Source organism: Lytechinus pictus, chromosome 13 (genome assembly GCF_037042905.1).
Source record: "Lytechinus pictus isolate F3 Inbred chromosome 13, Lp3.0, whole genome shotgun sequence".
NCBI lineage: Eukaryota > Metazoa > Echinodermata > Echinoidea > Temnopleuroida > Toxopneustidae > Lytechinus > Lytechinus pictus.
In genome coordinates this window covers 15,737,501-15,751,654 of record NC_087257.1, presented here as the reverse complement: position 1 = coordinate 15,751,654, position 14,154 = coordinate 15,737,501, and the positions used below count along the sequence as shown (strand labels likewise).

The window sequence follows — 14,154 nt, the reverse complement described above, 5'->3', positions numbered from 1 at the left end:
ATGGTTATCAGATGGAGTCTTATCTCGGGTGTCTTACTGGAATTTCATTACAGCCGGGGGTATTTTTGCCAATCAACAGCGATCAAATTAAATGTTCTAGTCAAATTGCCCCCCCCCCCCTCGAAGAGGTGTTTCTTTTCATTGTGACTTTATATTATCTACCTCATTTGCCCCCTTGTTTTCTTTGTAACTGTTTTGGTGTCTGATCCACCCCATTTATGTCTTTAATTACTGAAGGCCGCTTTGGGTTATATCCGTTTTTTGTCTCGCCTGCATACAGTGCGTATAAAAAAAACGGGACAGTTTTAAAAAGTCTAAATTTTTTTCAAATTGTGATGTCTTTATTTTGATGTTAATAGATGCTCTGATGTCTTATCTCTCAAATGCTATTTAAAAAAATGAGTTTCATTCATGCTTGAGCGAACACCAAAAAACTTTTGTCAGGGGTTCAAAAAAAGGCTTGCGCCAAATGGCATAAAATGTTGATCATCAGACTTCTTGCTAATTGCTTATTCTTTGTTCTGTTGGAAATAAATCTGAATCTCATCAACAAACTTTCTTCAATTTTTATTTATCATCTTTACCATAATTTTCGAATTATGTTGTCAAAATCCATTGACAAATCTACTCATTTACTTGAATTGTGCTGTTGTATAATATGGTATCTTTTAGCAGTGTTTTTTTTTTTCATAAGTAAAAGGTAAAAAATATTCTCAACCCAAGTAAGGGGATTCGCATTATGAGTAGGAGAGCTTGTTATTTAATCAAATCTTTTTTTTTTGTGTACTGCAAAGGATATGGTGCCTTTGAAAGACATGAGTCACACAATTTGACTTGTTCAAGGAATCAATGTCCCCTTGACAATAGGATTCATGTTTTTTCAGAGGCACCATAACCTTTGTTGCACTTAATAAAAGGATATGGATAAATTACAAGCTTTCCCTTTAATAATGGAAATCTCCTCTTGCTTAGGTTGACAAAAGAGTTTGATTTTCTTACTTATCAAAGAATATTCAATGCTAAAAGATAACATATTTTAATGAGCAAGGTGGTTGGCGAATCATGAGTCTCGCCTGATTTCGCGATAATTCAAATATGCAATACATGTATAATTTTTTAACCCCTAGATGACCTTTGACCCCATTATCCTCTTGGATACACATGTAGTATTACCCAAGTGAAGTGTCATATGTACCAAGTGTGAACACAATTGATGCAGAAATAAAGAAATGAGAGCAAGTTGAACAAAAACTTTTTTTTTAAAGGATGGACATAACCACATATCATTTACCTCTTCACCCCTAGATGACCTTCGACCTCATCAGTCTCTTGGTTACATATGTGGTATTACCCTAGAAACATATTTACTAAGTTTAAACGTAATTGATGCAGCAATAAAGAAATGAGAGCAAGTTGAATAGAAACTAGCAAGAAGTCTGATGATCAATATTTTTCAATTTTGTGCCATTTGGCGCAAGCCTTTTAAAAACGTTTCGTGTTCACTCAGGAATGAACGAAACTCATTTTTTTTTAATGGCATTTTAAAGATAAGTCCTAAGAGCATCTATTAACATCAAATAAAGTCATCAAAATTTAAAACAAAATTTCGATAGACTTCAAAACTGTCCCGTTTTGTTTTTGTTGATACGCACTGGATAAGAGCGAGACTATCGGCGCCGCTTTACCGACGACGGCGTCGTCAACATGAAATCTTAACTAAGGTTAAGTTTTTGAAATGTCATAATAAATTAGAAAGTATATATATGGACCTAGTTCATGAACTTGGACATAAGGGTAATCAAGTATTGCTAAACATCCTGCCTGAGTTTCAGGTCACATGACCAAAGGTCATATTTGGAGTCACTGACATAGACCATGGTGGGGGAATCAACATCGAAATCTTAACCAAGTTTTGAGATTTCGTCATAACTTGAAAAGTTTGTGAACTTAGACATAAGGGTAATGGTGTATCACTGAATATCCTGCCTAAGTTTCAGGTCACATCACAAAGGAAGGTCAAGGTCATATAGGGTCAATGAACTTTGACCATGATTGGATTATTTGTTGAATTTCTATCACAACCTTGAAAGTTTGGATCTAAGTTAGGATAAATATCTCTCTTTAAAAAAAATGGTTCGGTAGCAACATTCTCCCTGACCGAGGCTGAAGTTATCAACGTAAATTAAATTAAGAGTCAGAGATGTCGATGCATGTTTCGGATGGAGGGGGGGGGGGAGAGACTCCAAAATTGTCGACATGTGAGAATGTTTGCACTACAGTGCGTCCAAAATTTGACAATTTCAAATATAATATATTCAAATGTCTAATATAATGGTTTTATAGTACTTTCCGATGATTTTTCAGACATCCTATTTTTGCATTGAAACATGTAGAATTTTCTCGGTGTCAACATTCTTTGGGGAGCAAATCGATATGTTTGTCCCCCAATATCTTCATGGGGCGATCGCCCTCCCTCCCCAGTATTATAATAATAATAATAATATAGGGTATTTATATTGCGCACATATCCACCTTGTTAGGTGCTCAAGGCGCTCCTATATTACCCGGCTAAGCTAGGCGTTCATAGCGCACACAGCTTTTTATTAAGGAATTGCTTCCTACCGGTACCCATTTACCTCACCTGGGTTGAGTGCAGCACACTGTGGATCAGTTTCTTGCTGAAGGAAATTACGCCATGGCTGGGATTCGAACCCACGACCCTCTGTTTCAAAGTCCGAAGACTAATCCACTGGGCCACAACGCTCCTTATACAGGGCAACGAGATTTATTTTAAACTGTAATATATATACACTCTCTAATGAAATGTGTACTCGTTTAAGATGGATGCCTTTTAAGAAAAGAGTAGAATACTTCAGGTGTATATTTATTTATAAATGTCTTCATGATTTATCAGCAGATTGTTTTAAAAATGTTTTCAAAGAAATTTATAAAGTTCATAATGTAAATACTCCACAAATTGCTCATCATGATTTAGTTATACACTGTTAGAAAATTTATCCTAAAAGAAGTTCCTGCAGCAGAGTCTCGAGAACACCTGTAATCTTACCAGATTGCGTAATCTTACAAAAAATTGGTATTTGGTGTATGGAACCTTACACATTTCCTTAAAGAAAACACCCTTTTCCCCTTTTTAAACAGACCTGTTCTGTTAAATTGCAGAAAAATTCCTGTTTTATGAATTTACAGAATGATTCTGTTATTGCTTTCTGCAAAATCATCTTTTTCTGTAAGATCAGGGTTTTTTAACAGTGTATGTAAATGCCGTATACAGATTATTATAAAACTGCTTTATGTTATGATGGCTGCGTTCTATGGAATAGTATCTTCCAAAGTGTTAAAAGTGTTAAAACCCTAAATAATTTCAAACTCTCTGTTAAAAGACATCTCCTCAATCTTGCCTAGGCTGATCAATTGGGATGCAATACCAATTCCCCTTTCAGGATTGATGCTTTTAACTATCATCTCTTTTTTGATGTATTACTTTATATAATGCTGTTGTCACTTTATACGTCTGTATTTCAGCAATATCATATGATCTGATGATTGTTTATGTATTATCACCATTGATTGTTTTTAAATTGTATATAGCTGTATTGTTTGTTATCCAGGGCCTCGTGGAAGATCAACTTTTGTTGAATTAGCTACCCTGGTGAAATATGAATAAATAAATAAATAAATAAACCCAGGGTAGACTGTCTTTTCCAGCCCTACTTCATGATGGATATCTGATACAGGAATTGAAAGATGTAAATTGTAGATTCTATTTAGAAGTTCATGATGCTCCAAATGCTTAAAGGCTACCGCACACCTTACGACTATTCGCGATCCGATTTTGGAACAAATCGCATTTTGCTCATTTTCTGAAAATGTGAATGGAACATATCATTTTATTTGAGGTTAAAAGTAATTGAAAGAATACTAATATAACCATTTTGAAAGATTGCAAGCTTTTATTTCGGAGTAAAGACCAATTTAGTTTCAAATCGTAGCCAATCGTACGACTGCTATGACGTCATTACGACTAGATATTAAATTCGCTTTTATTCTAAGAAGGATGATAGCATAGTCACAGATTTGAACATTACACAGTAAGACATTCCTAGTCTCAATGTTAGCATCAAACCCTGCTACATTTTATTCTGAAATCGGGTCGCAGACCAATCGTAAGGTGTGCGGTCGCCTTAAGGTTCACTTCAAATATGTATCACCGATCACCACGGTAAAGGGGATTGACATTAAAACCCCAGTCCCTGCCATATGATATTCTACCTTATTACGTTCAAAGGTCTCTAAAACTTGAAAATATCGCTCTTGTAAGTAGGATTTGTTTTTCTTGTTCACTTGGCTCACTCCCGTATAAATAAATGAAACGCCTAGAAGTAGTGCCAATTGTAACGGACGCAATCAACCCCAGCTCCCTTAATCCGTGTCCCCTTTATCGTATAGTGAAATCACATGCCCTCATCTACACCGATCGGATCTTATACGTAGATGAAGTGGTTATGAAAAACATTTTTAAGCATTTTGATTATTTGTTTGCTCGGTCGCTACGCTCCCTCCCATAATATTGGAAACATATTGGGCACGGGGGTGGGTGCACTAGCTGCTAATTGGTCAGATCAGTGTAGTCTCCAAATGCTGCCCAGATGTACCGGATAAACCAACGTCGAAAATTTGTCAAGCCCCCCCCCCCCCCCCCCCCGCCCCCTCAAAATTATTAGTCTAGAACCGCGCCTTAATTCTGGAGCTTTAGGCCTATGTGGCAAAATCCGTCTACCCCGCCTATCACCCTACTTGAATAATTATATACACCCCACCCCCACACTTTTAGCACCTGTTAAGTCAAATGCTGGTAAAGATAATGTATCAATATTTCTGCCGAGTCTCCGTCGTGATTGGCTAAAACGAGACTTGCGCGGTTGTTGTCATGGTGACATATATACGGATATAACATGTTCACACGTCAACCTAAAAATGCGATGTGTTTACACGTTGACTACCAAAGGATGTGTTTTCTTTTAACACCATTCGCAAAGAGAAGGTGTGCTTTGGACATGTTAGGGTTCAACACTTTGAACACCAATGTCGGAGTATGCATGATTGACAACCTTTTTCATGTATTGTGATAACCCTTCGATCCGGGTCCTGTTACGAAGGCCTAAATTTCTAGCAAACGTTTTGATATTTATTTTTTTGTTCCAAGCCTACAAGCTTCTCAGAGAAATGCACTTTGTTAACACAAATATTCTATGAACTGCTATACTTTGCAACACCTTGAGCACGTTTTACAACTCGTGCTGTGATGGAAATAATGTAGGTTCAACTTTTTAAACCTCAGTTTTCATCTCGTATATGTAGGTCGGTACATTTCCCCGTTTTATTTTGCAGAGGATCCAGTTTAGTTGAAAAGATTTTGTATTGGCTTCAAAACCAATCGCTGCCGAACCCGCCTCGATTGAAACATGTCAATTAATTGCAGAGAGCTCTACTGTGTATACGGAAGCATGCAGGGATAAAAAACATCGGTTACTGAGCCTTTATGATTATTATTACTTTTTTGTCGACAACTTTCTTGTGAATATGTCTGAACTTGCTTTCGAGCTTGGAGGCGCAAGTTCGGATTCTCACATTGTAGCGGTGCATCCTTAATCGAACAGAGGGCAAGACTATCTCTCGATATAATTTTATCTACAGGAAACGATTTGTGGAAATTCGTGCATTGCGTAAGTTTCATTTTCAATTTATTCATTAATTTTCAATTGATTACCCGGTATGCTGGGTGCCACACGTTGTCGTATTTTCAGCTTTCCGTATAAAGGAAGACATAACAAAAAGAGGAAATAAGGACAGGCAGAAAACATTAATTAAGGCAAGAAAAAAATATTTGCCAAGAATAAAATTATGTATTCTGTATCTAACTATCGTTTAATATTTTTTTAAAATCTGTATATGTTCAAATAATCATCTAATAATAATTAGAATAATTAGGCCCATCTATGACGTGTGGCTTACAGTTTAAATAAATAATCTCTTATTGTTTCAGAGAATTAAGGTCGGACATTTTGTGTCTTGAACATGGTGAAATCGATTTCAAAGTGCATGGTTGTGTTATTTTGTCGTCTTCTATTTACCCATATAGACCTACTATGATATCAATCTATATTCGAACTTGAAAAAAAAAACACGTATAGGGAAACTTAAGAAAATTTGTATCATATTCTTGTCGAGAGGGATATTCTATTCTCTTTGAAAGATACTCGTATTCATGAAACTTCATATTTGTTTAAGTAAAGATTCTAAGTATCTAGTCCTGTCCGAGTAAGGTTTCTTTATGCATTTGAGTACGCTGCAAAAACACCGGTGTTGATTTAACACCAACCCGGTATCCATATCGGAAAACACCAGGGAAGTGTTGAAACAGCACCAGTTAAGAATCAATCAATATTTTGGTTTAACGCTAAGTGTTGTTTAAATACCTATCTGGTGCTAGCCTAAAGCCAAATTGGTGTTGTTTCCTATATACAGTGCGTATCAATAAAAAGTTTACACTTTGAAAAAAGCACCCCTAATTAAATAAAATACAAAATGGGGATATTTTTTCACATAATATAGTCTTATAGGTTTTGATCTCATCTACCAGATGATTCAAATATTTTTGACAGAATGTTACGCTTGCAGGAGCACTGTCCATCTTTTAAAAGCTCGCAAAAATCGGTTTGCGCAGAAATGACGATTTTCACGCTATATTTCAATGGGAAAGACAAAAGTACGAAGCAATTGTGATGTTTATTTTTAACTTCTGAGGGACATTTTGGGCCAATGGAATAAAACAATTGCATTGTAACTTTTTATAACAACTTTTCTACGCGATTAAACATTTTAAGCTTAGGTAAACAAAACTTTTAGGCTGTATGTGTCACCTGGATACAGGGGCGGATCCAGCCTTCGCCAATAGGGGGGGGGGCCGGAATTTTTGTCCAGCCACATTTTCCCCGATCGACCGCTCGAAGTTGATTTTGTTTGTTTCTTTGAAGGGGTAGTCCTAATAGTCACTTCTAGCTTTATTACTAACATAAATGGATAATAATCTCCTTATTTAAATAGTGCGAGCGCGAAGCGCGAGTTTTTTTTCATGTATTTTGTCCTAAAATTTTAACATTCTGGGCAATGTGATCCTAAACGAGATGCGTATCCAATTAAATAATTACTGCGAGCGCGAAGCGCGAGCAGAAATTTTTGATATATGTTTTGATCTGAACAGAAAAGGATCTGTTAACGGCTACTTGCAGTTAGCCAACAATCAAATAATGCGAGCGCAAAGCGCGAGCTGAAAATTTTGATATTTCTACCTGAAGAATGGAAATTCTAAGCACTTTTTGTAATCGTGAAAAGGATAAGTAAATTATTACACAATTGATGCGAGCACGAAGCGCGAGCGGAAAAAATAGAGATTTACACCCTAAAAATCGGACACTCTATTCATGTTTTTTAAATCATGAAAAGGATGAGTATTTGGAAATCTTCCTACATTAATAACGCGAGCGCAAAGCGCGAGCAGAAAATTTTTGATATTGTTATCTGAAACTGGATAATGATTTAAATAGAGAATAAGCTGCGATTCTGAATAAACATGCGCGCGTGTTTCATATTTCGACCTAATCTGGGCATTTTAAATACCCTTTTTATCATGAAAATCAATAAAGCGAGCGCGAGGCGCGAGCTTAAAATATTTGATATTCCGATCTGAAAAGGGGTCAATTTAAGCTCTGTATGTCAAGCACTTTGTAGGAAAATTGTGAGGTGGATATGGATCACAGTTAAAAAAGAGCTGATATGTTTCATTAGGACCGGGACATTCTAAGAACATTATGTCATCATATGAAAATGATGACTCTCTTCCCATTTCTCTTCTTAAGCGCGAGATGAAACTATATTCCATTCTGATAAAGGGACCATTTGATTATCAAATTTATATCTTATTTATTAATCTAATAAGCCTAATAAGAGCGCGAAATCTGTTAATATTATGGCCTGAAAACTGGACATTTAAAGCACTTTTGTAATTATGAATAAGATGCATGAGTTAATATATTTAATCAATGCGAGCGCAAATCGCGAGCCGGAACTTTTTTATAAACTGTCATGAAATAGGGATTTTAAGTAGTTTGTTATAGAATTAATATTGCGATATACATCACTCACCAATCAATATGCGAGCGTGCAGCCCTAGCTGATACGTTTTGACAATCTGACCTGAATAGGGATATTTTGATAACTTTATGGAATATACAGGAAAATAATAGGTACCTGAAAATTCGAATTTTGCGAGCGCGCAGCGCGAGCAGAAATTGTTAATATTAAGACCATAAAACAGACATTTCAACAAAAAATCCATTTGAAAATCAAACAAAATAATGAAAGTTCGATTTCCGAGCTGAAATATGTTTGGTATGTTGACTTCAAACTTTGATATTTTAAGCTCCATACTGAGCAAGATATGTAAGTCACCTAAAAGGCAATGCGAGCGCGAAGCGCGATCGAAAATTTTATATAGTGACATGAACTTTTTATGATTATTTTCCAAGTCTCCCTCTCATCTTGTATTATTGACTCTTCTTCCTCCTCATATGTTTCCCCTTCTTTTTTTTCTCCTCCTCTCTTTTCTCTTCTTTTTCTTTTTTTTTTCTTTCTGTTCCCCTTTTTTCTTTTTTTTGCTCCGCCAATAGGGGGGGGGGGGGGGCTGGGCCCCTCTGCCCCCCTGGATCCGCCCATGTGGATATGAGGACATAAAATGAAACATATCATTGTCATTCCAGCGTTTATGTTTATCAAGTTTTGTCATTTAAATGGGAATTACATAATCATACTTCATATCATACTTGATCCTCCACACTTCCCAGGGCATGATAAAGAATAATAGAAGAAGAAAACACAAGCCTATTATGTTTTGCGAATCAGAGGCGTAATAAGCCAAACTGAAATTTTGAGGGGCTAGATATATGGCATATCGCGTAAAATTTATAAAAAGTTGCGAGCGAGCAAAATTTCGACATTTAAACAGCACAGAAATCCAAGTTTGTATGAACAGATTTTGACACAATATTACATTTCACCCTTCTCTCTTTCCTTTTCTTTTTTTTTTCTTTGTAGTGATTTTTTTTTTTTGGGGGGGGGGGCAAGAGCCCCCCCCCCCCCCATCTGTACGCCAGTAATGAGAATCGCTTAAAGCAGATATCCAACCATTAACCATCAAGTTCATGGGCTCTACATCATCATCGTCTACCTTTTTTCATATAATTATTTTTAAGTTCTGCACAAATCATTTTCACGAACTTGTTAAAAGTAAGTGGTGCTCACTGAAGTGGGAAGATTTCGATAATTATATCGTCATTTGTTGAAAGAGACCTATACCAAAATACAAATGTGTAAAAAGCTTTAGGATATTACAAATATATCACTTTATAGGAATATTTCAAAGTGCAATTCTTTTTGTATATACCTAGCTGGTGTTAAATTAACACCGGTGTTTTTATGGGTTATATAATATTTCAGATTTCATTTTTACCTGGAATGAACGGGCCTTTTAGGCCTGTGATTAAAGGCTAATATCACAAACCACATATTTCAACATTAATCATCATTACTTTTTAGTATATCTTTCCATTTTCTACAGTTCCTCAGTTAGTGGGTAACTGATTCCAGTGCATTAAAAAGTTTCAAATTAGCGAGATGTGTAGTGGAAATTATGTACATTTTTAAACTTATGTTGAATATCTTCTTCTCGGAGTGGGGTCACATTTTCCATAATGCAAATGAATAGAGCCCGCTTTTGCATTGCTCGATCTGTCACCAATTCAATTTATTTCACCTTCTTGGCGGGTGGGTCACTATTAAGGATTTATTCGTATTAGCTGTCAATCAGTGATATTGACATTTATAATTAAACGAGTTTCAATTTACCATTCGTATAAATTCCGTATCTGAAATCAACGAAATTCACCTATTTCAAAATGCCAATTCATCCCAAATACTTGTCACAACTTCGGAACGCATGTTGTGGATTTAATGACTACCTTTTACTTAGATGAAATTTGAGAATATTGTACTCAAAAGCAGAAAATTAGTTTTCGTGATATTTTCGACAGTTAACCATCTCAGCGTATGAGCTTTTTGTTTGCATTGGTCATAAACATTTCCACTGACAATTTATATTTCTATTCTGAGTTTTATGAATAATAAATAGAGCACTTACGAGTAATGGCAGCTTCACGTTTAATTCAGTTTGTGCTGACGTTGCCTAGGTTTTGGGTTTCATATATAATTTATTAGTATACACGATGCCACTCAGTCAACACATTACCAATACTTACAGGTTATATAAATTACCATTCTCGTGCACCAGATAAATTTATAAATCTATTTGACAAGGCCCATTATCGATTTAAGCGATCAATAATTCAATTAAAAAAATAATAATAATTATAATTTTGACGAATCACTAAATAACTCAAGGAGTCATTGAGTCAATGCCTAAAAAACAGGTTCAGAGGAGCTTGGAATTGCAAATTATATATTGTACTTGATGGCTGCTATAAATATAATAAACCATCAGCCCAAATTGGTCGTATCTGATAAAAAATAAACATTTATAAAAGGAAATTGGGAAAGGAAAAAAGAGTGTACGCTATTGCAGATCTGTTTATGATAATTAATTTATTGGCCTTATCAAAGTAACCAATAAACCGTAACATGATCCCATGCATGAGATATTGGAAGCGCATCAAATAAATCAAAACGAAAGAATATTCCTTTGAATAAAAATAAATAAAATGTTTGTAGGCCTATATGCTGAAGGTTTTTTTAATTCGTCTAATGCCAATTCATCAGGTCTACCATCAGTTCGTGCACTATCCACATGGTCTAACTGCCATTTCGTCCTATCACCATTTCATCTAATAACCATTTGTTCCAATATCCATTTAGTCCATATACCATGTTGGTCCAATTTGACTATGTGTTAATTGTGCAAACTGAATGAAAATGAAATGGATATCAGACCAACTGGTTATGAGACGAAATGGTGCATGATTAGACGAAGTAATGATTGGATCAAATGGTATTGGACTAAATGGTTGTTAGACGAAATGTTGATGGACGGAATGGCATTAGACTACATGAAAGTAGACTATTTGATGAGTGGACGAGTTGGCAGTAGACGAATTGGCAATCTGCTATAAATAGTCGCATCGGCACCAAACTGACTCCCAACTGACAGATGCTACATGTACGTTATTGAAAACAACGTATTAGTCTATGTCGGTTAGAAGTCGGTTTCTCTATATAGTTTCACTGTGACAAAGGGTTAATAAATTCATTGATACCAAGCACCGCGTTTCAATTGAAATTTCTTCTTTCTGGAAGCTGCAGTATTTGTCATTTTTGAAAGACATCAGCTTACTAACGAAAAGATGAACAAGTAACTATATCATTTAAATACACACACACACACACACACATATATAAATGAAATAAGAATATGAAAGATAAAAAAAAAAAAGATGTGCGATGATTGGAACAACCTAAATCATCATAACGGAATAAGACAGACAATCAATTTCTCTCCTGTTCTGCTTTTCATTAGTTTAGACAATTGTTCCTTACCTAATACTTTCATAATTATGTGTTATTTCTCTTTTTACCCCAGGCTTCTTCTACATGCGTGATATAGAGCAATGGTGACTGGTGAACCGGAAGAAAACAACAACTGAACCATTAATTTCTTGAGATACTTTTATGATTAACATCTGGCAATAAGATGGAAAGATTGACACCCATTGTTATAAGCCTGCTATTAAGCGATCTTCATGAATGACGTCATGGGCTGTATGAAACACATCCCAGTGTTAATATCTCTATCCAATCGACCATATATAACAACAATATAAATTCTAATTATTGTCACCATGACACATCACTCGCACTGCATTATTATCTTGAAAGAGCTACAGCTCAGAATGAAATTGATGAGATAATAATTACCTTCTTATACGGACAATATTTCTCTGAGATATTCGATATTTCATGCACCTCTTGCCTTTTCTTTCATAGAACGGAGTTAAATTTCTTTTTCTACTGAATGTTTGGCTACAGCTTCTGGAAGTTTAGAGCGTCTCGTCTTTACTTCAGCTCCGCGGCACAAAATATTGGATTATCTATATTTTGATGGTGGTTTTATCATATAGGAGTGGATGTGATCAACCCAAAGGGCGGTGCTTCCCCCATGCAATTCGACAGATGTAACAAATAATTAATCTTTAAGGAGTTTCCAAGAATGATTTACTGAGTATAATCATGAATGTTCATTCATTCATAAAATAACTTGAATAAGCAATAACGAACATGACGAATAATGTGGAACATTCATAACGTACGTTGAGTGAAAATAATTGCCTTGCATCTTTACGAAAATTTGGGCCAAATATTTTGGTAAATTGAAATCTGATATCAGGATCAATCATTTTCGTGGCTTCATTTTGAAAGTTGCTATCTTCTGATTGAGAGTTATATTCTTGAGGATATCGTCATGTGTGAGACGGCGAACTGTACCGAGGCAGATGAACCCATAGTGTACCAGAACTACTCGGAGAGAATCATCTACGCCACGGTCACCGGCTTGATCTCCATCTCTGGTGCCTTCGGGAACACTTTGGTCATACTTGCGGTGTTCATCAGCAAGAAACTTCGGAACAAAACCAACACCTTCGTCGTCAACCTTGCCATCGCAGACTTGATAAGCTGCCTGAACCTTCCCTGGACAGCCCTGGCACTGCTCTGTGAGGACGAGTGGCCTTTGCCAGACTGGATCTGCATGTGGGAAGGTATGATCCTGATGGTCAGCACCGGTTGTAGTCTGTACACCCTTGGTGGCATCGCACTAAGCCGGGCTTGCCTGATTACATTGCCGAACCATCGCTACCATGAGATCCTGACCCCCAAAACTCTCTTTGGCCTCATTACGATTTTCTGGTTGATACCAGTGACGACATCCATAGTTCCGTACATCGTTTCAGACAGCTTCTTCGGCTTCAATGAGCGGTACAGCATGTGCATCTGGAACACTACGCATCCATTTTCACCCTATTACAACTTGATTCTTGCCATAACCTTCTATCCCGTCCCACTCTTTATCATCTTCTTTAGCTATTTCCGCATCTGGCGCCATGTTCGTACTAATTCTCGTCGCATGGCCCGGGTCACCACCAGGATCGTCACGGTCTCTGGGCAGTTGGGCGGCCTTGCCAGGAAGAGCACATTCAGCAAGAGGCAGATGTCTGTCACGAAGAACCTCTTCATCATCATCGTTGTCTTTCTCATCTTGATATCACCCTACAGCATCCAGTTGGTCATACCAGGAGGCGAGAGATTGGTCCCTGCCTTCGGGATGATCTTCCTGTTCAACTCCTGCGTTAATCCGTTCATTTACGGAACACGCCACCCAGACTTTAAGGTTGCCTTCAGAAGCATCTTGCGATGTCCCGTGAGGTCAAACCAGCTGATGGATTCGACAACTTCGGCCGGTTTGCGTGTTCAACCTTTGATTAGGAGGCCAGCGCAAAGAGATACTGAATTCATTGCTCCGAATTCGACAAGCTCTTCAGAATCATAGTAATGATGTTCAGCGGCCTCAATGCAGGCGATATTGGAGACACGAATTGCTATGTCAGACAAATCAGAACATAACATTGACGATGAATAATTAGTGGCAACTGCGTTAAACTGTGTTTATTCACCCCACCCCAATTGTCATTCCGATAATTTTTGAAACGTACAAATCTGGAATGAACCTAGACGCTAAGAATTGAATTTTGTAGTTCTCGTGAGTTTTGCAAAAAGATGAACCTCTTGGTCACAGAATAGGCAACAGATTGAGGGATCTGGCGAATGCACGAGTCCTATGCTGTTGGTACAATATTAATGAAGGTGAAGAATGTATAGGCCGTTTTATTGTAGATCATATTTTGATATTTTCTATATATACCTATCTGAGTTTCCAAATTCCCCGCAAAATGCAGATATAGATAATTTAGGAAATAATTATATTTGATGTTTCCTTTCTTGTGCAATAGTAGGCTT

At 36.7% G+C, this 14,154-nt stretch overlaps 1 protein-coding gene across 1 annotated transcript in view; it reads left to right on the top strand.

The window, feature by feature from the left end:
- Window positions 1-5,580: 5,580 nt before the first annotated feature.
- The window catches only part of LOC129274572 (histamine H2 receptor-like), a 9,343-nt gene continuing 769 nt past the window's right edge, over window positions 5,581-14,154 (top strand). The window contains exons 1-2 of the mRNA XM_054911361.2: window positions 5,581-5,744; window positions 11,726-14,154. The exon at window positions 11,726-14,154 is cut by the window's right edge and continues 769 nt beyond it. Coding sequence (XP_054767336.2) covers window positions 12,605-13,687 — 1,083 coding nt within the window. The 5' untranslated portion in view covers window positions 5,581-5,744; window positions 11,726-12,604 and the 3' untranslated portion in view covers window positions 13,688-14,154. The remainder of the gene's footprint in view (window positions 5,745-11,725) is intronic.